A 25,366-nucleotide genomic window follows, 5' to 3' on the forward strand; every position below is an offset into this window, starting at 1 on the left:
CAAACTGTAGTTTAAACCTCTCTCTCTCTCTACACAGCCCTGCACGCACATGCGCTTAACGTCTCCCCACGCCGTCAACTTCACTGTACCAATAACCTCTTCCTGTTTTTCTTCCAAAACGGGAAATTTCAGTTTTCCAATTACGCAGCCAATTAAGGATAAGAAAATACAGCTAAAAAAGCTCGAAACTTTATTTTTTAAAAAAAAAAAAGTGGGAGTCTGAATGTGGGTTGGCGAGGAGGGAAGTGACGGGAGAGAAAATAACGAAGGGAACGGCGTGAAGGCAGAAGAGATGGGGTGTCTGGAATGGACAGCCAGCCAAGATGCCGAACCAGAGAAGAGCATGTTTGGAAGCGTACAAATGACATACCATCATTTACCGATTCTGTCACCTTTTTTGACTCTCCCCATTACTTCCTTCTCTTTCATTTTCCATAAATTCAATAAATATAAAAACTCGCGCCACTGCCTGTAAATGTGGCGTTTGGCTATTTGCTCTTTAACGGACCCGCGGGACTCTTTTCCCTCCTGAAATTTTTTACAGTTATAATTCTAACCATTCATTTTTAGGGTTTATATAATTAATTATTATATATCTTGCAGCTGTATTGTTTTTTTTAACAGCTGTATTGGAATTTTATATGTTATTAAATTGTTGCAGTATCTTATACACTATTACCTCTCATATTTTTAATATAAGATTTTGTTTGATTTTTATTTTAATTCTAAATGTAAGATCTTAATCAATTTTGTTTTTTATATATATACATTTTTTTCTAAAATAGTTCTTCTAACAATAGTAATTCTAGCCAATACACTTAATTAGTAAAAATATTTTTAAAAAAACACATATTTATTACAAATAACTAACTTAACTTTTTTTAATCTCCTCAAATTAATTAATTAGATCTGATAATTACAATCGGAACTGGTATTTTTTAATTATTACTTGTGCATAAATTCTGAATGATTCTTTACACACACATATATGTATAAGAAAATTCTGAATGATTCTATGCACAAGGACTGAGCTTCTCCAAACTCAACATCTTCATAGCGTTCCTTAATCTAATAAATTTAATAGCTGCTATTCTCACCCCAAAAAAATTAATAGCTGCTAAATTAGCGAACAAGATAGGATGCCCATGCTACCATACCTTTTTGTCTTTTTTTTTTTTTTTTGTGTGGCGTGGGAAACAATATTAGTATATTTAATGTGGCCTCATATATTGTTGACACAATTTTTTTTTTTGGCCAGCGTTGATACAATATTTAAAACAAGTCATATCATCCATGATTTATGAATTGCATGATATTGCATTTTGTATATTTTACATTGAAGTTGCTCAAGTAAAATCTCACACCATGTTTATTTATCACTTTACAGACAACATCATTTCACGAGATTAAAACATGTATTAATAATGTTACAGCATTATTTAAAAATACGGGTGAATGAAGGTCCTCAATATTCTATGGGTACCAGAATGGAAATAATTGATTATACATACCTGCACCGATATATATATATATATATATAATCATTGTTCAATAATTGTGAGATCTATTTCCCATAGTTACCATGCCAATTCCGTGAGGCTATAGCGCACCCTTTTCAAAATGTAAATTTCCAAAAAAGAAAAAATCGGAATAATTATTCATTCATTATCAACTTAAATTTAAATATATATTACATCCAGTTTTTTCATGCATTACACCACTGAATGATAAAGCCTATTAATTATAAATTTTATATTTTAGATTGATTGATGCTGATTTTAGATTTATTTTTTTAAATTAGAAACTGATATCATTCAAACGCACAAGAAAAAAAAACACTTAATTATGTTACAAATTGGAAGGATAACGTTTTGGCTGTTCAACGCTGCAATTAGTATTAAAATTATAAAGCACAAAATTTGTCAAAAACTGGGATTTGCTTTTACAATAAGTGCTGGCACCGGGGAATACGGTTCCAAGTGGTGCTTATCAGCAACAAACGTTGACATTCACATCATATCCTGATATTGCATACTTTTGTGTTTTATAAAATTTAAAAAGCAGAAGTACAAGATACTGTATTTATTTTTGTGCTTTATCAATATATAATTGAATTCATTTGTTAATCATTATTCTTCTGGTTATAATGAAGAAAAAGGAGTTGGCGAAGGTACTTACGACAACAATTATTCTGTAACAGGATCATAATTAAAACGTAAAACTAGAGTAATTTACATTTAAAAGTTGGGCCGTGGTTACTGATTAACTGTCGATACAATAATTGACATCAAAATCAAAGTGCGTGTTTGGTCTAACCACTCTGAGCTTGACTTGGGCTATATTCAACTTACGTAAAAATATAATTGAATACCTACAAAAAGAATAAGAATCCCTAAGAAAAAGATTGAGCGATGCGTTACATATTTTTATTTACAGGAAAATCAAACACACAACGTAACCCTCTTCTTTAAGTTATACCTATTGGACCACCTAAATTATTCAATCAAATAAGTAAATTTCCAACATTTGATTAGCACAATAAGCCAGATACATTGTAGCTGGATTATAAATTGATAAATTGACACAATCTTATATAAAAAGGTATATAAAAAAACATTTTTTATACAATCCCAACTTGATTAAAGCCTGCGAAGACATCTTAACAAAAACAAAAAGATTCATAATTCTAACCGATGGATAAGAAAATTTGATATTTGCCGTTCGTAATAAGGCATTTGGAAACTGCAGAGACTGTTCCAGTTTTAATTTTAAAGAAAGAAACAAACAAGTGGGTATCAAACAAAGCAGTGGACAACTCTCTGGGCAAGCGATCTCTCACAGCTTCTTGTGTCCTTTTATTAACTATAATTTACTGAGAAAACACCAAGAGAAGCCAACCTAGCTCTTGATGTCCGAGCTTTATGCTCAGGAATCCGAAGACAGGTCAAAGAAGAAGCTGAAACTCTCAATTGAATAATAGATTATTGCACTATACAATATCATCTTCTCGTCGGTGCTGCTCTGTAAAGTTTTCGGACCACCTTCGTTATATAAGAGACACTATACTTAAATCACACACATCCAATTGCAGGACTCTAGGTTCAAACTAGATACCTATAAGCTACAATGACACTCTCGAAACCAGCTTTGTTTCTGATTCTGCTAATGTTCCTCTTCAATGTCATATTGGTTGTTCAAGGCGAAGCAGTTAACAGTGAACTAGTTGTGGGTTCTGCCAGTTCTTCCTCGGTTGTGAGTTCTGAATCTCTTTCCCTCTCTGATTATTGATATTTGATGCACTGTTTTGGGTTTTTTTTTTTTTTGCCCGGGTGTTTACTTAAACTAATTCAAAGTCTTTGGAGTGATTAATTGTTATAATATAATTATGTTCTGCAGAGAAGAGGTGGGTGTGGAAAAGAGGGCGTTGAGTGCAAGAAAGGAAATGGTGGGTTGGAAGAAAACGTTCTGGAGAATGAAGATTACATCTACACCAACTCTTTACCTTAGATACAATGATACAAAATTTCTGTGTGGTTTTGTTTTTTAATTATGCCGCGCTTGTTAAGAATTACCCACATTCGTAATTTTAAAGGATCTTTTATTACACATTGTTTTTACTGATAATTTTTCGGGTTTAGATTCTACGCACCTGTTGGAGAAACCTAACACTCTAATCCACTCATTACAGCGGTTAATATGGGAAATCATTGTAAATTTACAATTAATAGTTTATGCCTTTGTTTCTTCTCATCACAAATCCACAAACGTAGATAATGAATGAACCGAAAAGACAAAAATAGTTTCTAACCAAGCATCCGGACTTATTTGATAATCATGGAATTTTCCTTTATTTTTTCATCAGAAAATTCTGAAATCTATACACAGGCCAGTTTATTGAATGATCCTGCGAATGAGAATTTGTGTCGAACATCCTATTTCAGTTGTGAGAAGAGTACAAAACCTCACCAAAAATTGGATGACACACTAATTTTAACATCTGGGGTAAAATACATTTTACCTGTTTCTTTCCCCTCTTTCCTACATGCAATCTGATCGTCTTGAATGTTACATAGATTGCGCTTTGACTTTTTTAAATCAGATATGAATCTAATGTTGTGTGGTTGACATTTTTAATGAAGGGGCCCGTGAAAGGGGACTTGTATTAATCAGTAGCCCAACATACTCCTTAGAATCGAGATTTTTCTTCTTACCCGATCTTAGAGTTTGAGATCTACTTGATTCATCGTACGATATTTCTGTTCTCTCATTTAGGTTCAGTTAACCTGAGCAAAGAAGAGAAAGAAGAAAATTAAAGGAGTAAAGAAGAGAAAAAAAATTTTTTTTCCTTTATTTGGATATGAAGAGAAAATTGATCTCTATTTTTTTTTCCTGCACATTTTATAACCCTAGTTCCATTATATCACCATTTATAAACCAAGTTTCAAAGTCAAATAAGTTGATTGCGACCATAAAGAATCAAATATCTGGTTCACACGAAAACCCAGGGTTGCTACGTCTGCTTGGCTAACAACAGAACATGCCCATGTTGGATTTCTGCATAAACTACCAGCCATCCAGGCGTTAGTGAGCTACTTCTTTCCTTGGGATGCTCTTGTCCTTATTCCTGCTGTGCTAGTGCTACGTCCTCCTGTGTCATGATGCATACACCTAAATATTGACATTTTAGGGAACGGTGACATTAAAGACACGAGACTGAACAAAAGGAAATCATTTCTTCCATGGACGCAAACCAGAGAAAACAGCAACAGCAAACAACGGAATTTAAGACGGAGATCTTGTCAGATATGAAATGGACAAAGCGAATTAAATTAGGTCCTGTGCGCACAATGATGAAGGTGGTGTGAAGCGTTCACGACATGAAGCTCTGTGCCTCAATCACGTAAACTACCAAGAACCAAAAATGTCGTTTGAACTGCAATTTAAAGCCATCACAGGGATGTCATATACTTACATTTTCACCGAACATATTCATGTTCTTCAGTTTCAGGATGAGCTTACCACCGTCAAATTTTGTGGGAAGCTGCATTATATCCTGTTCTAATTACAACAAATGCTAACTTATCATTAAGCCTACGTAACAACCTACGTCGAATAAGTGTAAAGAATACAATTTATGACCTGTTATTATGTGAATATACCAGGAAAGGGGCTCAGGTTGACAACCAAAAAAAAAAAAGATTTGGGAACCTCATAGGTGCCTGATATCTTAACGGGATAACAAACAGAAGCCTTGAGCCTGTAGGAAGCCTCACAAGTCACAACGTATAGTTTGCCGGCTGAAATTTTTTGCATAAGTTGACGTCTTTTCAAAAGGTTGAATTTAGCTTTCTTTGAGCTCTTGACCATATTCTCATCCTGGAAGTCGACTAGTAAGTAGCACCAGCACGAGCTACAGTATCCATCCTACTTCTGCAATGGACCCAGTCAAAGAAAATGGAAACGAAAAACAAAATTTAAAAAGCCAGAAAAGGATACCGGATAGAGTGTTGAAGGACCTGGCCGCAGATTTAATTACATACAGCAAATCATGGAAAGCTAAAGAGTCCTTGACCAGTTTTAATTATATGTATATTAATATTATCTTGGGAGGTATTTGGTATGCTGGCATCATATCAGATAAGCACAAGCGGCTAAGTATTCAAAACTTTCACAATCTTGAAATCCACTGTATTGAATTTAATTTTAATCTTAACGAAGTGCTTGAATTCCCTCACACTTGGATAGTGGGGTATCCCCACGGTTGAGCACATCAACTCAGCTGTGCCTCTTAAGACAATAGAACACAACAATAAATTAAATAATAGGCCCTCAAACCTGACAAAGATTTAACATATACACATCTCAAATATGAATTCGTCAGTCATTCACTTTAGCAAATAACATCATTCCCCTCCAAAATGGCAAACAAAGAGGACTAGTCTTTCGTTAAAAGAATTATCCAAGGCAAGTGAAAGCAATGATCATACTGACAGTTGAGAATCCGTTACTATCCACTTACTGGTTGATTAAGCTGTCCCTGCTATCAACTGTTCCCGTTCATCTAGCTTCCTGACCTTCACAATGCCAATGAGAACTTGAAAACTGAAAAATGCACACAAAGCATATGCTATGATGGCAGGTACCTGAAAAAGATAACAAGTAACAGAGGAATGAGAAAGTAAGATCAAAGACTCAATTAATTGACTAGCTAATGACCTCAACAAAGAAAAGGTAGCAAGAAAGCTCACGCGAATTGAACTGAGATACAAAACTGTTGCAAGATTTATTAAACTTCCGGCAGCAACACCCTGTCAATTGATAGCGATGGTAAAGTGAATATGCATCATGTCATTGCCTCGAGGTCTTTCTGATTTTTTTCTCAGATAATATCATAACTACATCAAATGGGTATAGAAAATACGTGTGGGGATTACTGTGAATACATGTATAAATGCAATACAGTTGTGTCAAGTACAAACAAATTATGCACATCCATTAGCCACTTACAGGACATGCATACGCCACCGAAAATAAATATATGAACATCTAGTAAGTAGAACTGTAGAACAGACTCATCACAGGTGAGAAGTAAACTTTATAATTCCACGAAGTTAAAGGCCAGCTTGACTCACATTCCCTATTGTTTTCTGGACAGTGGCAACACGTTGAAATGCTCTCTCAGATTCCAGAGCTCGAACTCGGAGCTTCAGATCACCTTGCTCCTGTGTAAAAATTAAATGCAGTAAGCAGAGGTCTGGAATACCAGAAGTCAAAGACCAAGCAATAGATACTCATTAAATAAGCAGTTCAAATTATATCAGTTAAAATCTGAGTATTACCAGTCTTTGGATTATGTCAGCAAGCCTTTCAACTCTGTCAGCCTGTCTAAATAAGTTATAAAATGCTTGAGACTGTTTGTCCCACCTCTTCCTGAAGTCCTGCACATCTACAAGATGGATATGAGAAAACAAATCCTACGAGGATACTGAATTCAAGCACAGAAGACGAAATTTTTCATTGCCTTTAGGATAACTTCAACCCCTGCTTCACGAAATCTTAGCAACTCCAAAGCATAACTAGAAGGCAAAGCAGGATAGATATGTTAAGCATGCAAAAAATAAAGGCTTAAAATTGACATTTAAAAAGATAGAAAATTTATAATCCATAAAAACAATACTCACGGTTTGGCAATCTCAGTAATATCAAATCGTGGGTCAAGCCCCTTGCCAATGCCATCCAACACTACAAAAGGAACATTAGGTCTTTGAATTAATATCATAGCATGAAAAATCGATGAATTATCCTAGATTATATTTACCAGAAAAGGCTCGGACAACAAATGTGAATGTCGCAGGAAACCGGAAGGGCTGGTCAGCAGCAATGGATAATAAATCTTCACCTGGTATAAAACAAGACGGCTATGAATGGTAAGCAACCTTTTCTCACACTAAAATAAAGTCTATTGATTAAAAAATGTTATTTAACTAAGAACATAACACCCAAATAATTTAAAGACCAGATGTCCAGATGCAAGACATAATGCTTATAGTTAATCTGAGGCATGTCCAATTCCATGGTCAAAATTGAAAATCCTATTATTTTTGTATGAAAACCCACCAAATGATAAACCTAACGTATACAATAACTCAAAAAACTGTACATAAGATCCTCACCTACATGTAAGCTGCTGGATAAAAATTCAGTAATAACTAAATATAAAATGAATGGAACAAAACAAGGCTAGGAGGGCTATAACATGAATGCTAAATAATCTTCCCTGACATATGCGCGTTTGCTTCCTCACATGTTAAATAATGATTATTGATTGTCACATGCTTTACATGCATTGATTGAATAGCATGAAGTATAAACCTAAAGAACCTCATACAATTACACCAGGTAAATTACCAATAGCAGCCAAGCGTTCTTTCTTTTTCATTATTTTTTCCTCCTTGCTCAATGGCTTTTTGAATCCAAGTTCAGTTGTTGCTGTCTCTCTCTCCCTCCTTTGTGCAGCTAGACGCTCTTCAAAACTGAGGAGTATTAGAACTCAAGGTCAGAAATTCTCCATGAAAGTTGCTTGGCCTAGCATTTGGAAAAATTTAAACTTAGACTTCTAAAAATCCTCCGGATTCAGCAGGCTACCTGTTGAGGAAGAATTGTGCTGTTCGTCTAACAGCAGTCATATCTCCAGTGGGGACAAGAACACCCATTTGAATCATTGCTTGAAGGACCTAAATCAAGCCAGAAGATTCATTTAGTAATATAAACTAAGCATGGGATTTTACATTACAGTATTCAAAGCATGATAGGACACCGTTCATAGAAAAACAAAAACCTTATCTGGATTTTTCTCATAAACGCCATAAAATGCTTCAAGCAAACCTTCTCGGATGTTTGGACTTATACTGTAAGGTGCAATACAGACGAAATGTGAATCATCTACCAAGGTTAAAAATTGTATTCATTTTACATTCATGTTTTAAATAGCGTGAGATTAATTATAAACCTTCCCATCATTCCAAAATCATAAAATATCAATCTGCCACCATTGACATCATCAACTGCAATATTTCCAGGATGCTGCAAGAATGTGAACAAATTGTAATTACGGACAAGGTATGGCACCAAGTGTCAAATTTCCAGAGTAATAACCATGCAGCATAAGAATTGAAGATTCCTCATTCTAACATTATCAGGAGTAAAAGACAAATGTGTGTGTGTGCGCGCGCGCACACGTAAAGTTGGGAACAATAGCTACTTATGTTTAAACAAATGGCATAAGAACACAAGTGTCTTGTGGTGTGCAAGCTGCACTCGATTATGGAGCCTAACACCAAGTTGCCACCATTAATGGCCAGCAGGGGAGCAGTCTTAGACAATATCAGAAGGACAATCTTTGTTTCATAATTTCTAAGAGGTATAGGCCTCCAAAGCAGTGGCAGAGGCGTGGGAAGGTTTCCGAAAGCCACAGCCAATGCAAAAGTTAGCCTCATGGTGCACATTTTGGGGAAAGGCAGGGGCAAGGGGCATTTTACCATATAAATGTTATTCTAAGCATATCAAAAAAAGACTTACAGAAGTCCAAAATATCTAAGTAGCACAGTGCTAGTACTATAGGCAACAGAGGCTTGAATGTTGACACATAAGAGCACATTCAAAGATAGTAAACTTCATATGTTGGTTCTACCAAACAAATATGCCAGACAATTTAAAATACACAGGCGTGCACACAAAAGACAAATCTAAAATTGCTAATCAATGTTATCATCGAGAACTCACTGGGTCAGCATGGAAGAAACCATGTGATAGAATCTGTTCCAAGTATGACTCAACCGCATATCGCCCTAACCTGTAAAAGAGAGCAATATTTTAATTGTTTTAAATTAGACGTTATTCTAAGCCTCAAATTATACAAGTAAAACATAACATGTTACTAGGGATTTCAACATAGAAAACAAAGAGGTTCCACAAACCTTTGGCGGTCAACCCCAAGCTGATCTAAAGCTTGTATTTTGTTTATTTTAATCCCTGGAACATACTCCATTGTCAGGACCTGCATTTGATATCAAGTTAGAAATGAATAGATAAGAACAAGATTAGATCTCAAACAAGAAAGATGCACTTGGCTGCATCCATGGACAACAAAGGTTAAACCTGCGGTGTGGTATAATCCCAGAAGATTGTAGGAACTTTGACATATTCCATGTTTTCAAAGTTACTAGCAAAGAGCTCTGCATTAGTAGCTTCCTTGGTGTAGTCAATCTCCTGAAAGATGTCAATTCACATTGCATTAAAAGAGAAAGTTGAGAATGTGTTGGAGCACATGAATTGCAAATGCATCATACTGAAGCAGGAATAATATCCATTAATGTACAACCTTAATCATCCCCCAGGCTTTTTTATTAGATGTTTTTACATGTTTGAATAAAATAACCTCTTAATCAACCAACAGGCTTCTTTATTAGATGCCATTAGTAGATTGTCATCACCTCATATAAGACAGAGGCACACTCATCATAAATAGCAACCCAGTCCCTTTTTGCCCCATCTGATTTTGGATCAACCTTTTGAAGATATTCAGCAATAACCTGGAGAAAACACAGGCTTAAGTGTCAGTGTTTGACACTTAGGGCACAGAAACCTCACAATAAAGGTATGTGTGTGCGCCTATCCATGCAAACATCTCAGTATGATATAGGTAATGAAGAGAGAAGCCCAACACACACACACAGAGATTTCGGAGCATGAACAAGTTAATATATGATATCTTGAAGAAACATCACTTATGCACGCATCACCAGTAGGTCATATGAAATGTTATGATAGGCTATAACACTAACCCTGAGGTTTTTAAGATCAATATCAAAAAGACCTTTGAGACCAGGCCTTTGCACTTTAACAACAACCTCCTGTCCCTTTAATTTTGCACGGTGAACCTGACCTGCATTGGGGAAAAAATGGAAGACATCGATATTCTTGTCTTCTTATCAAATAAAACACCAGTAACTTACGTTCACTTCTTCAGCTCAAAAAAAAAAAAAAGGAAAGAAAAAACTTACCTTCACTTCTTCTTGGTTCAATATTGATTTCACATATGCACCATTAGAAATACATGCAAAGTTAAATTATGATTACCAAGACTTGCAGCAGCAATTGGTTCATAGTCAAATCGATCAAAGACGACACCTACAGGTGCTCCAAGCTCTTCTTCAACAATAGCCAAAGCAGTCTCTGAGGGAAAGGGGGGACTTGATCCTGGACCCAGTAACAAGGAGCTTAGGTCCCAAACAAATACAACCTCAGCATAATTTTCTCTCTCGGTCATTAACTTGGTATAACTATCATTTTTCCGTCATGTATTTTGTCGTCAGATTTCTTAGTGCGCCAGATATGTGACGCTAGATGGATAAGATGAACATCTAATAACTCAGATTCAAGTGTAGATGACAACGTATAATCAATAATAAAATATAAAAAAGGTGACACAACAAAAGCAAGTTCATGATATTTCATTCCAAGAATTAATCTTAAAAATGGCGTTCAAAATAAAGACCTGTAGTTCCGATAATTGGTCAACATATTCTTGTGGAAGAATGTCCACCCTTGTGGAGAACTGCTGGCCAATTTTGATAAAAGTTGGACCTAGTCTCAGAATGCTTTCCTTCAGCCACTTGGCAAGGGTCTTTCGTCTCAAGGTTTTCTTTTCGTCAGTCATTCCTCCTGCAAATAATGACTTTGAATCAATGCCCCAAAAGAATTTCGGTGAAAAACACTTCATGTATCGCAAGAGTTATCTGTCGTTAGTATAAAGTCTTAAAACATGAAGTATGGATAATAAATAAAATGAACACTGTAACTAGACCATCCCCCGAAGAAACAATTTCATGATGTCAGTGAGGTTAACTGTTGAGGCGAAGTTAATTGTGTAGCAAGAAGCATAATTAACCTGCTATAACTTTTACAGCTACTTCCTGAATTTTAGTTCATAGCGATCTATATTCTATAGGACTCAGAGAAAATGAATTAGTTTGTAAGGCACATAATGCCCACTCCAAAGCTCACAATAATCACAATATACAGCTCACGAACCTTTGTAAGAGAACTTCTGGTTGTTCCACCAAGCCTTAAAGATAAATGTTATCACAAATCCCCAAATTTCCAAGGTTCTCTGAATTGTCGAGTACGTTTTGAATCTACTCCAACGGCCTCCAGGTGCAACTGCGACCTGCAAAATTCACATCTCCGTCTAACTAAAGGAGTCTCAAATAAAGCGATGATAATCAGAGCCCAGAGCATCAAACAACATCGAAGACTCGTACCTCGACCTTGTCTGCCCCAGATTTTTTGAACCAGGCCTCTTCATTGCCAATCTCCTCTATCCTTCTCTTCCTTCCATCCTCCTTCAGTTCGGAGGCTTCGACATCTTCCACAATTTTCGCCGCTGCACCGTTTTCATTCACATACTTCACCAAGCTTCCGTTGTTGATCCCACTCTCACTCTCTACCACGCCCAAGCTACCATTAACGTATCCCTTTATGGATCCATTGCTACCATAATTACTCCCGCTAGTACCAGATGCTCCATTGCCACTCCATTCTATATCATTTACTCTCTCAACTAATTCCTTCTCTCTCTCTTCAAGCAAAGCCGCTTCTTCTTTGCTGGCGCGGATTCGCGTACGAATAGCCACCCTGTACCTCGTGCGCCCAGAAATAGACTCAACCGTATAAAACCTAGAGACAGCAAGACGACGTCGAGGAGTAATCTGTGAGGAAAGAAAATGGAGTGGCGGTAACGGTAGAGCAGCCGAAGCCATAATTGATACTTATTAGGATGGTCAGAATCAAACTATAAACCTAACTTTCATGGCGGTTTAGGTGCATAGAAACGGACGGGAAGAGCCGAAGTGGAACCGTATGGGACAGTGGGAAGGGTGGAAGCAAGCAAGACAGAAATGCGAAAGCAGACAGAGTAAAAATGAAAACAGACAAGGAACAAGGGAAGGGAGAAAGAGAAAAGAAGGGAAGGAGGGAAAGGGTGGAGATAAAGAGGACACGTGGCAAGCATTAAGATGAGCCATCGAGGTATGGGAGACTTTCATTGGTAATGAGTTTCGCGGTTTGTCCCGGGCTCAAGTGAGCCACGCAACGGCTCTGCAGGCGCCGGGAGGCTTTAGCTGGCGTGGAATTTGTTTGTACGCTTTAAGCTTACGTGTTCGGGAGCCCGTTTGCGGTTTCACTAAGGGACGAGGCCGTTCCTTCACCCAAAAAAAAAAAAGGGACGAGGCCGTTCGAAGATATTTGGGTTGCTAGATGGGCTCCTAAGAGATTGGGCTTTATTGTTTGACCCATTATGATTGGCCCAATAAAAAATATCCGATCTGCTTTAAACCCAAATTGAGCCTTTTTCAATTTTTAAATTTTATGAATATCTTCGGTTGAAGGACTATTGGTTAAAACCTTAAATTTAGGGTTTTAAGGCTTACTTTTAGGATTTAATAATTCTTTTGACAATATGATTTTTTTAAAATTCATAAATTTCAATAATCATTAGGTTGTAACATGCGCGCATACCCCAAATATCATCAAACTTAAGCGAGGTCAACCAAAAAATAATTAATTGAGGAAAAACAAAAAGAATTATTAGGTTGTATTATCCATTTTGCAGACTAATGAATACATACATTATATGCAATTTTTTTTAGGTGCAATACATTATATGCAATTGCGTGCAAAGATATCATGCTAAATCCTTAACTCGTTTGCTGCGGTGACCCCGAGCAATTTGGGATACTACCCAAAGAAAATAAAAATACAAAAACTTGCATTTGCTGCAATTTGCCCCATGGCAGAAGTGTTATTTTTAGGCCGCCGTTCTTTATTATCACTGCAAATACACTTGTTAATTTCAATACGTGCTTGATTTCATGTTGCAGATTGTTTTTATTATCTGCTGTAATTTGTCTCGAGTTTTGTGCCATCAATCGCATACCATCTCTCTGTTTCTCCTTTTTTTTTTTCGCCTTCCCATGCAATGCGATTGCGATGTTAGCTGACTTCCGAGCAATCTGTGCAAAAGACCAAAAGCCGGCAATAGTCAGATTTGCAGATAGTTGCAAATAAACAAATGAAGTAGTAATAAACTATATATGCAAGTAAGACGGGCAACGTAGTTTCAACTTCTGCAAATTGTTTTTAGTACTTGTCAATAATCCCAGGGCATCCACCATAAGCACAAGCGCATATGCTATTCCCAGTCATAAATCCATGACGTTATGAGTTATCTCACTCCTCATGCCCGGCCGTGCCGACGTGGCTGTATCAACAACTAACCCCACACAGATCTATCAAACAATATGGATGAACGCGCGCCGTAATTAATCTATAACACTCAACTTTCACCAACCTAAGGCTACTTTCACCAAACTCGAAACAAGAGATTTGTTTTTTTTAACTTAAACAGGCAATGATTTTGGATTTAGCAAAAACTTATTACTTTCATATGCATCTACTGTATGCAAGCTAGCCTGCCTACTTTAACTTCAAGATCAGTATTATATACAGATGGATCATTATGACATGTATATATACATATACGTGTTTGTATATATATGCGTGCATGCTGGTTTTCTTCTCAACAACCACAGGTAGGGCGCACATTATTAGGTAATTTTTCTGGTTCCCTTGTCATCAGCAATCAAGAGTGTATTATTTGGACACAACACCCCAAACTCCATCTGTGTAGATATATATGCTACTACCTCCTCCGGTCTTTAATATAAAATCTTGTTTAACTTTTATTTTAATCTTAAATATACGATCCTAATCTATTTTGTCTCTCATATTTATTTATTTATTTTCAAAATAGTCATTCTAATAATAGTAGTTCTAGCTAATAAACTTGATTAGTAAAAATATTTTAAGAAAAACAATACCTATTTATTACAAATAACTAACTTAACTTATTTTCTTAATCAATTTAAATTAGTCAATTAATTCTTATATTTAGAATCGAAAGTTGTACCTTTTCATAGCAGCTTGTGCAAAAAAACACGTGTTCAAACACACACCAAGCTTGTCCTGGTTTAGAGGCTTTTAATGGCAAAAAGTAGGTATCACACCGGTTTATTCTTAATCACAAATGATTGTAGTTTTGACTCGACTTAGTCAAACAAGAAAAAAATAGTGCAAGAAGAACAGTGAATTCTCAGGACGTACTTTAATTTATTCATTTAAATTCCCCTGATAGATGTGAACAAGACCAAAGAGAAGCGCAATTAAGAGCCGGTTCAGTATATGCGCGTTTTAAAATTAATGCATGGCGGATGAGGCTCCGCAGGGCTGCACATGTCAGAAGCCTGTTCGATAGCTTTTGTGCTCAAAATTCTGATATTTTTCTGGTGAGACTTGACAACATATTCCAAGGGGAGTTGTTTTCGTGTAATTTCCTTCACTGATCCTAATTTAGCTGAACATCAGCTTCTTATGGTCGCACCGAGTCTGGCAGAAAAGTAGAAAATTGGGGACTGAGGGTGGAGATGCCTTGAGATGATCCTGATGTGATCGATGAGAGACAAAGCAATGGAAAAAAGTAGAGAGCACAAATGCTAGTGCCTCTTATCCTGTTGAATTCTTTTTCCAACCGTACCAAAACTATACTATATGCACTGGTACGAAGAATTCACGTTATAAGTTCTGGTTTTGAGCTCTAAACCAATGAAAAATCCTACCCCAATTAACATAAAGCATACGGTCTTGTAGCGATCCGTCTCCCATAATCATCTTCTCATCCTTTGGCTTTTAACTCTAAATTGAATAATAACCGCCTTGACATCTCGTTTTTATTATACTATTATATCTGGTCCTAATTATAAGATTTCTTTTACCGTCTATAAATGAGATATTATGAATAGGACCTATTACTCTTCTCTCCCTCAAAAAGCATTTCTCTCTAGAAGCTACAAAAGATGGTCCTAAGATCGAGACATATAGATGTATACTGAAAAATTGGGGATTAACCCCAAGGGAAACACGATTTTGAGCTGGATCCAGCAACATCGATCATTATTAAGTTCCAAGTTTCACAACATCGAATTAGTTGAAATTGAAAATTATTTGAAGGATATTGCCGCCATTGACCCTTTCCAGTCATAATTCTCTCCCACCAATAGTAATAGAGGAGGCATAAACTAATGGTTCTAGCAACATGTATCTAGGCCTAGGTTCTTCAATAAACCAATAATTCTCAAAACACGTACATGACCTCCATATGGACCCCCCAGAAAAACCTTAAAACTATATCTCTCCCATTTGTGTACTATTAATTAGATTATTTAATTCTGATGGAGGGAGAGAATTGCAGCATATAAAAGGCCATCCTTGGAGAAAGCCTTCATCGCATTTCGCTGTGCTTTCTTCCCATCTATTCTAACACCCAATCGCCCTTTTTCCCTTTTTCTTTTGACACTTATTTTATATCTCCTCCCACTTGTGCTAGCCTTGGCTTATTAAGAGCCTCATTACCTGCGCTCAGACACAACCCAACCCATCTTTAGCCTAGGTTTCTCTGTTCCAAATCTTGTTCCAGACATGGCAGGGAAGAGAAATAACCAAACCAGTCCTGTGGGAAGCCCAACTTCTGGGAACATCTCAGACAGCTCTTCCAAAGAACAAGACAGGTTCCTCCCCATCGCCAACGTTAGCCGTATCATGAAAAGGGCACTTCCAGCTAATGCCAAAATCTCCAAGGAAGCGAAAGAGACAGTTCAGGAATGTGTGTCTGAGTTCATAAGCTTCATCACGGGTGAAGCATCCGACAAGTGCCAGAGAGAGAAGAGGAAGACAATCAACGGCGACGATCTTCTGTGGGCTATGACAACGTTGGGGTTCGAGAACTATGTTGGACCCTTGAAGGTGTACCTCAACAACTACAGGGAAACAGAGGGAGACAAGAGTTGTGTTGGTACCAGGCAAGAAGATCAGGCTCAGGCAGAAACAAATGACGGGGTCGCCGAGCTCAACAGGCTGGCTAATTCTGTGTCAGCTAAATCAGATCTTGCCGGTTTTAATGGTGCGTTTTACTCTGTTATGCCTGAGGTTGCTCCAAAGAGCTTTGCAGAGATAGGAGGGCTCACTGGCTTCAGAGAGAACCCCATGAGCATAGCTATTGCCCAGAATGCAGTTCATAACGACGCAGATGGAAACCTGCGTTACAGGGTTGAATGGTAGAGTCTCTACCGTAGAGATGTGATGGAAAGAACTAAGAATTTATAACTCTTATTGCTGATTAAGCTGCGCAGGGGACGAATCACTTTATGTTTGCTTGAAAGCCTCTAGTTACATATATGCTTTTAATTTGAAAGATAAGTCAACAGATTAGGATTTTGTATCCTTGTACCTCAAGGAAAAAAAGGTAAATTAACTAGCTACTGAAATAATGCATCTAAGATTGGCGCTCTGATTCTCTGCTTTGATGAAGTACTAGTAATTAATTTCTCCATGATCATCGCATAAAGTATTCAAAGATGGGTAGAACTCAAACAGGAAGCAACAAAAAGACAAGAGTTTGGCATGCTATGCTGCTGCTTCATTGATGAAGGAATTCTTGTTTTATGCCACTCTATATTGATCTTTACCTTGATTATTCAAAACAAACAATGGTGGCGATAAAGCGACATAAGGCAGTTGGTGGAGCCATTTTGCAACGTTGGGCCATCCAAAGTTTTTTATTCGTATTTTTCTATTCAAGATAAATGATCAAGTTACCTTGAACAATGCTTTAATGCCACAACTGACATTAATTTAGTTGTTCACCGATAATTCGTCATCAAAGAGTCCACGACGACCAACTTTTACGACATCATTGTGTGAACTTTTTTAAACAATAGAACAGGATACAGTTGAGTTCTTTGAATGTAACCTATATTGTTTTGGGATTGGATGCTTTTTGCCCTCACACTAAAGCATTATATAAGATCAGATTTCTTTTTTAATCTGCATGATAAATGAAGGCTTAGTTAAAAATCTATATAAATTTTGCATTTATTTTCGATATTAAATGAATCCCGGTGTTAGTTAATTTTTGTCTCCTTAATGAGTTTATGTTGTTATATTTTTATTAGCAATAAAGATGTTTATATATAATGATATAAAAACTTAGCGACTGTATAGATCAGTTTTTCAGAATAATTTTACGGTATTTAAGGTAAGATGAGAAGAATTTTGTCTCTGGTGTAAAAACACTTACTCCCTCCGTTCCTTATTATAAGAGACAAATAACCGAAGTACGTTGATCAAAAAAACAGTTAAAGTTAGTTAAGAACAATTAATGTATAAAAAGTATAATTTTTTTTCCAAAAATGCCCTCATTAATAAGGAGAGAGAGCATGAGAGAGAACAATTAAATTATTAAAAGAAAGAGAAGTGGAAGGGAGAGAGAGTGTGAGTTGGAAATAATAAATATGGGTAAAATAGTAAATCAACACAAAAAAGTAGAGACAACTTGTAAGTGTCTCTTATATATAGGAACATGGCATAAGTATCAAGTGTCTCTTATAATAAGGAATAGAGGGAGTATTTTATAAATGCTTCTAGGGTTTTCAAAGCAACCCTATTCATTTATTGAATCTGTCTTACGTCCTCCCCACCTCCATTTATCATAATTAAAAGTATCGATTCTACATTGTAGCCCCGACCAAGCAATGTGATTAGGATCCTGGCCAGAATCAGAAAAGGCAACGACGAATAACGTTCAACTTTCGCACTTTGAATTTATCATCTCTGAAGACTCGTGGATGCTCTTTCCTCTTACCCCATCCTCGGCAATGAAATTGCATGGAGGATAAGTGCACCACCGTCTTTAATTCTGAGTCAATCACTCTCATCTCAAGTCGACAATTTTCCCCACAGAAAACTCAAGAAGAAAGCTTTACTGAAGAAGGAGGAGGCTTTGAATGTCTCCGAATAACCATCTTTGTCATCGTCTCCATACTAAACTATTACTTCGACTTTGGAGGTCTATGCACTCATCGACCATACTGTGTTCATTTATAAAGATAGGTGACTTGGATTCTTAATCTTAGATTGTGATAATTAGTATGATGTCACAAAAATATAATACTACCTTCGGTCCTAATTATAAGAGTTAGTTGACTCATTTAAGAAGATTAAGGAAAGAAGTTAAGTTAGTTATTTGTAATAAATAGGTATTGTCTTTCCTAAAATATTCTTACTAATCAAATGTATTGATTAGAACTACCATTGTTAGAAGAATCACCTTGGGAAAAAACACATAAATATGAGAGACAAAGTGGATTGGGGTCATATACTTAGAACCAAACTAAAAATCAAATAAGGTCTTATATTAAGGATTGGAAGTAGTATCACATTAAAATCATCCGGCTGATAACAGGAGAAAGCTGTCTTTTTTTGGGTAAATGGATCAATTGATTGATACAATGAAAGGGAAAGGCCATATAACTTTATATTCGCCTTGACATTTCTCTAGCCGTTCATGTCAACAATACTTGAGTGCTCTCTGATAAAGTGGCTACAATGCTCAAGTTTTGACTACCTATTGGCCGCAGGTTCATGGAGAAAAGCTAGATGGTTTAGCAAGAACCTTAGACCAATCTTTCAGTATCACTCTGAGCACTGTTGGACCAATTTATGGTTCATCTGCAAGTAACAAAGCTAATAACAACAGCTTCAATACTAAAAGGATGGAAGTTCCAGCTTCCAAATTTCCTCTTGACAAAGGACATCGCTCCAGGGATGTGGTCACAGAGGATGTCCATCCAAAGACAGCATCACACATTGAAATCCCAGATCAATCAAGCCATGACGAAGAGGTCAAGGAGAACTTTACTATGGACCCAGTTAGTAGAGATCTTACTGCGGATGACTAATCAGACCAAATAGTTCGTTTTTCTCCAACCACTTCTGCGTTGGTAGCGGATATAAATATATAAAACTCCTTGTGATTGGAATTTTTGAGAAATCTGTGGCAGAACAAAGTCGTTCTAATGACCTCAAAGAATTAGAAATTTGTCTGACAATGAAAAAGTTGGAATTGAAGAAGACACAATTCGTTCTAATGACCTTATCTAATTTTCTAGTATCATGTTCAAGTTATGTTGAACTGAATTAGCATTGGGTGTGTTTATGATATTTGCAATAACATATCTGCTTGTCCAACGAGCATCCACATCAACCCTAATGATCTTAATCATTTGTTGTTAAGGGTGGATGCTTTTTTTTTGGGGGGGGGGGGAGGTGATGTCCGGCTTTTAAATTCGGAGATTCTTTGCCTGTGCACACAATTTTTTCCGAATCCTCTATGGACCTCTCGGCGCGCCACAAACAACCGAAAGGAATAAAATTTTCCCATATTGGATTCGCCGATCTTTATTCTATGCTACTTTGCTCGTGTTCCTACCATTGGCTTCTGCTCTCGTGCCATTTGCTGTCCCTGCTCAACGGAAAGATCTTTTTTTTTTTTTTTGAAGAAGGCGTCAGGATGTTTTATAGATTCTGGTCCAAAATCTTGAAGCCACAGTTTTGTAAAGCTTGATGCACGAATTGATTTGTTGTGTCTGCCTACCGTTGGGATTATTTAGCGCTTGTATTTTTGAGTTTCTGTTGGAGCATCTAGGGATAGAGAGAAAATCTACTGAGCTCTAGGCTTTATGAGAAATTGTAATTGTTGAGATCAGAACCAGGTGAAAGTGTGACGTTTGATTCGTTGCAGAAAATGCGGATCAAGTGGTTTATATCCCTTTATTCACGAGCCAGTTGGAGCTTGCAGAATTTAAATTTGACTACCTTCTCCAAAGACATTTGCTACGGTTAAATCCAATCAAAAGATTAAAAAAAAAAACAGAAGAAATTGCATATAAAAAGAGGTATTGAGTAAAGTTATGAATATTACATACTACTTCCTGTGTGTTTACTACAAGAAATAGCTTAATTTTTAATTTGATTCTAAATATAAAATTTTAATTTATTTTATCTCTCATATTTATCTATTTTTTTAAAAATAGTCATTGTTATAGTTTTAGACTTCTAGCTAATACACATTATTAATAAAGATATTTTAGAAAAGATAACACATTTATTATAAGTAACTAACTTAACAAACTTCTTTAATATACTCAAATTAGTCAATTAATTTAGAAAACATAGCTAGAAAAGCAAGGAAAGGATGTGGAATATTATTGGGGAAGCAAGTGCATGTACTGTTAATTTTGAGAAGAAGAGCGGTTAATCTGGCAACCTCCTGTAAGTCCAAAAAAAGAAAAAGAAAAATTGGCCGCTTCCTGTGTTCAGGGATGGCCCTGCCCCCTTCCTGAAGGTTACAGCTTCTATGTCTTCTTTCACTGGAGCGTTGATGAATCCCTTATTTAATAGGCTTATTTACATGATTTTGTGGGAATTTAGCATCTTTTACCTATTGAATTGCATTTTGATTATTGCTTATTTTGAGGTATTGAATATTTCATCATTTTTTAGGAATTTTTTGTAGATTAAATGGGGGAAATAATTAAAATTCAGAAAATGACATCAAAGAGCACCACAATAGCATAGAAGGACCAAAAATTAATTGCAAGCGTCGAATTCTTGTTCTGTTTAAGTGAAGCAACGACCCAAGTGAGACTGTACACCCATTCTTCTCCTCCTCACTTGGCTCCTCCATATTCCCTTCACCTCTCTTTTCTCTTTCCTTTCCTCTGCTTCAGAAAATGTCACAGCAGCTAATTGTTCTGAGTCTCTGACTTCCAATTCCGGTCTCGCTTAAATTTCGTCAAGGATTAAACTATTGCATACAGGATTGCTATCCAGATCACGAGTGTCTTCGCATGTCAATAGTTGGTGTTCTTTTGTGGATATAGGTTTATATATGGCACCTCTTAGGACTTCAACACAAACTGCGAAAGGAACTCAGATAAATGTACACAGGAAAATTCGACAAATGTGAGGTCATATCATTGGTGTCTTGATATTTTTAGTAGGTAAGAACTCCTTTTTTCTTTTTGCCTCGTAAGTGAAGATTTTTGTAGGCTATTATCACCCATCTCCTGTGAACTTCAGTAACTTCGGTTTATGCGTAATTACGCATAACATGGGAAAACTCGGCCAATTGTTATTTCTCGTAATTGCGTAATGCCCTCATGATTTTTTTGGGGTGCACTTGCCTCGGGAAGCTTAATTTTCTGCTGATAAGAAAGTAGAAGTTGTTTGTTCAAATTAATTAGCAGACTCAGCCTTTCCGCAAATCTCTCGCTCTAAATTAGCAGTCGTACCCCAAATTAGAAAACCCGCAATTTACGTAGCACAAGAAAGTGGAAACTAGTTGGTTCGTGATTCATCAAGATACGCGGCAGAGGCCACATAATAAATCTGATGCGCTGTAAGTAAAAGTTTATGTGCAAATGGCTGGAGGAATCAGTAATGTCTTCCCCGCAAGAACGGACTTATCTTTGTAGAAATAAACGCTCATGCTATTTCAAGCATGTACTAGCATTACCAAACGCGCCAGAGTGCTAAAATAGGGTAAAATAACGAGACCATGGACAATTTAGGCTACCGAAGAATGATCCTCAGCCGGCAAACTTTATGTCCGAAACCCAAACCTCTCTCTCATGGCACTGGTTCCCTCCCTCGTCCACGACCCAGACTCATGCGAGAACTCAGATCTTCATCCCTCCATTCAGAAGCCTCTTGGTCTTCTTCCTTTACGGACACCGATACCCGGACCTCCTCTTCCTCCACCCCTCCCGCGCCGCCGCCGCCGCCGTCCCGTTCCCATACCCTCCTCCAACCAGCCCACAAAAAGAGACACAAAGCCAAAGTCTTTCGAGCCTTCCGTTCCGTTTTCCGATCCTTCCCCGTCATAACTCCCTCCTGCAAGTTCCCCTCCCTACCCAACGCCCACCTCGAATGCCATCACCACCGCAGTTCCCACGCCACAAAGGTCACCGGCACTTTATTTGGTTACCGGAAAGGACGCGTAAGCCTCGCTGTGCAAGAAACCTCGAGATGTTTACCTTCCTTGGTGATAGAACTCGCCATCCAAACGAGTGCATTACAGAAGGAGATGAGCGCAGGAATGGTGAGGATAGCTTTGGAATGCGAGAAGCGGCAGGAGAGGGACAAGACGAAGTTAATGGACGAGCCTCTGTGGACCATGTTCTGTAACGGCAAGAAGACAGGGTATGGCGTGAAGAGGGAGGCCGCAGAGGAAGACCTTCATGTAATGGAGCTTCTCAGGGCTGTGTCCATGGGCGCCGGCGTGCTTCCTGGGAACTCCGACGTGGACGGATCAGATGCTGAGATGGCATACTTTCGGGCCCAGTTTGAACATGTTGCGGGCTCAAAGGATTCCGAAACGTTGTATATGTTGAGCCCAGAAGGGAATTCTGGGCCTGATCTAACCATATTTTTTGTGAGACTTTAACACCATTGTTTGTTGCTCCTAGCATGCAAGTTGAGCGTAGAAAATGGTATCGAATTTTGGTTATGTTTAATTCGCCTCCCGTTGATCACAGCTGCATCGGTCTGTTGTATCTGGAATGCTCTGTCAATAAATAGAACGCTGCAAGGCTGCAACTGCATGGACGTTTAAGGGAAATAATGCAATTCTGAACATTTTAAAATCTCACCGTGTAATTCAGACCTGCAATTTCATGACGATTTTATCAATTTTTTTAAAAAATCATTAGCATTTCCCAAAATAGAGAATGTTCTTTGTTTTTCCTTTTGGTTTTATTTTTTATTTTTAATTTTTTCTGATACTCTTGTTAGCTACGTATTCGACTTGTTAGCCTCACCTCCCTTGAAACTCTCGCAATCTACCATTCCATCACTACCTCGCACCCATAAAATTTAGTGATTCATTAAAGCGACTGCATGGTGGCCACATGAACTTTGACTTCCCTTTCACACCGTTATCTCGAGACCACCGTGAAACAGAGGATTTGACACGTAGCCTACAGGGCCCACTTCCTCGTTCCATTACTATTTCCTGCACCTTCCCACGATGGCATTAATCAAATACGGAACCATTCGGCCTCCTGAGTCCTGAGATCCGTCCTTTCTTGCGTCTTTTATGGCATCCGCGACTCGTGCACCGCTCTGCCGGCTGCGGTCCCCGAGATCCGCTGTTCGGTCGAGGGGATCGCAGTCTGGTCCGGTCAAGGTTTCGGTTCCTGAACCCAAAACGACTCCGGAGTCAGAAAGCACCAATATCGTATTGCAGCCGCGATTGAGTAACTTGAGAGCGTACGGCTCTGATCCAGTCGGAGTGATCAAGACTAGGAACGATGGCAATGACGGTGCCGATGACGTATCCCCGTTCTTCGCGACGCTGTCCGACTATATTGAGAGCTATAAGAAAAGTCAAGATTTCGAGACCATCTCCGGTCGCCTCGCCATGGTAAGCAAATACCTTGAGGCTTTCCATCAAATCTATTAGCAAGGGGGAAAAACAGGTTTAATTCGTTTGAAAGTTTAAGAAGTTCATGATTTAGTAACAAGTACCATTCTGATTGTGCCTAGTTTTTATTTGAGTTTGTGAGGTGCAGCATCACCGTATATATATTCACTTCTGAGATGTTAATTGTGATGAAGGGGGGATTGTGATTGGTGCAGATGGTGTTTGCAGTGACGGTGACAAAAGAATTAATGACGGGAAGCTCTGTGTTTGGGAAAATGGACATTGAAGGATTAACAGAAGCAGGAGGCGTGTGCTTGGGGGCAGTAGCATGTGCGGCTCTGTTTGCATGGTTCTCCAGCGCCCGAACCAGAGTGGGTCGGATCTTCTCCGTCGGCTGCAACTCCTTCATCGACGCCGTAATTGATCAAATCGTCGATGGCTTATTCTATGAAAGCGACTGGCCTGACGAACTCTGATTCTCTGTATCTACTTCGTTCTGCCCTTCTCCTTTCCCTGTATTGTGTCTTGGCTTTTCTTGTCTATGTTATTTCTGGACACAACTTGGAGACCGCTGGAGTTAAGTTACCATCAAAGATGGATGGTGGTAAATCAGTAAATATTAATGACGCTGCGGAAGGAGCTTAGTCATACTTATTTATACACCAAACCAAAATTGTCCAGTGCCTTATTTTCTCTGGCTAAAATTATGCCCTTCCCTTCTGCGAGTTGTTGAGTTGCTAGTTTACAAGTTTTAGTTGTTGCGGTGTTCACATGTATTTACTGTACGGTTCGGATCATGTCATCATAGTAATTACTCGATAAAAAATATAATTATTCTGGGATGATAAGCGAGGAGTTGATGGATTCTAATGCACCGATTTTTTATCTATATTTTTTGGATCTGGCAGTACAGCGAGTGGCCCCAAAGATTTTCCATCCTTTGATTCTAACTCAAGTCTAACTATACTAATCTAGTCGAAGAGCAATCTAAATCTCGTTTACGAAAAAAAAATGATAATATATTACTTTTAATCTTAATTATAAGATCTTGTTTATAGTAACAAAGTCTTATAATTAAGGCCGTAAGTCGTAATTTATGAAAGTTTAATTATAGAATTATTACTGACTTGATAAGATAATAATATTTTTTTTGCCAGGTTTTTTAGCCAAACATAGTTCAAGGTTTTACCATTTATTTTATTTTTTTTAAATCATGTCTCAAGTTCAGGCTTATGAAAATGCCATAGAAACTGGCTCGAATTTCATCGTTGATCAGAACACACTTCAGTGTACTAGCTATAAATGCTATTTAAGAAAAATTATACTATCTTTATAACAGTTAGATAGCTAATTTAAAAATTAATAAAATTCATTAGTTAATGGGTTTTATATAAGGACCAGTATATTTTTGTTGCCAGTTTTTAGCCAACA

General features: G+C 37.5%; 4 protein-coding genes across 4 annotated transcripts; 3 read left to right on the forward strand and 1 right to left on the reverse strand.

Moving 5' to 3' along the window:
• Nucleotides 1-4,906: 4,906 nt before the first annotated feature.
• On the reverse strand, nt 4,907-12,482 carry LOC114723874 (protein ACTIVITY OF BC1 COMPLEX KINASE 8, chloroplastic). Its single transcript, XM_028910110.1, is given in 22 exon segments — nt 4,907-5,430; nt 6,020-6,143; nt 6,249-6,308; nt 6,633-6,722; nt 6,840-6,938; nt 7,022-7,076; nt 7,182-7,242; nt 7,319-7,399; nt 7,909-8,033; nt 8,146-8,234; nt 8,339-8,408; nt 8,510-8,583; nt 9,283-9,352; nt 9,477-9,556; nt 9,658-9,768; nt 9,993-10,091; nt 10,344-10,444; nt 10,639-10,734; nt 10,737-10,758; nt 11,057-11,223; nt 11,593-11,728; nt 11,823-12,482. Coding segments are annotated over 21 exon segments (2,301 nt in total). The 5' UTR covers nt 12,321-12,482; the 3' UTR covers nt 4,907-5,430; nt 6,020-6,026.
• Nucleotides 12,483-15,939: 3,457 nt separating this feature from the next.
• LOC114723904 (nuclear transcription factor Y subunit B-1-like) lies at nt 15,940-16,961 on the forward strand. The gene has a single exon (XM_028910155.1). The coding sequence runs from the start codon at nt 16,093-16,095 to the stop codon at nt 16,729-16,731; it is 639 nt and encodes a 212-aa protein (XP_028765988.1). The 5' UTR covers nt 15,940-16,092; the 3' UTR covers nt 16,732-16,961.
• A 2,461-nt stretch (nt 16,962-19,422) lies between these two features.
• On the forward strand, nt 19,423-24,780 carry LOC114723905 (stress enhanced protein 2, chloroplastic). The gene is made up of 4 exons (XM_028910157.1): nt 19,423-19,425; nt 22,729-22,738; nt 23,582-23,935; nt 24,151-24,780. The coding sequence occupies exons 3-4, from the start codon at nt 23,609-23,611 to the stop codon at nt 24,409-24,411; spliced, it is 588 nt and encodes a 195-aa protein (XP_028765990.1). The 5' UTR covers nt 19,423-19,425; nt 22,729-22,738; nt 23,582-23,608; the 3' UTR covers nt 24,412-24,780.
• LOC114723903 (protein MIZU-KUSSEI 1) lies at nt 22,181-22,957 on the forward strand. Its single transcript, XM_028910154.1, has one exon. The coding sequence runs from the start codon at nt 22,181-22,183 to the stop codon at nt 22,955-22,957; it is 777 nt and encodes a 258-aa protein (XP_028765987.1).
• Nucleotides 24,781-25,366: the final 586 nt, after the last annotated feature.

Source organism: Neltuma alba, unplaced genomic scaffold, assembly GCF_004799145.2.
Source record: "Neltuma alba isolate B1F8T4 unplaced genomic scaffold, ASM479914v2 tig00012161_pilon, whole genome shotgun sequence".
In the NCBI taxonomy this organism is placed as follows: Eukaryota; Viridiplantae; Streptophyta; class Magnoliopsida; order Fabales; family Fabaceae; genus Neltuma; species Neltuma alba.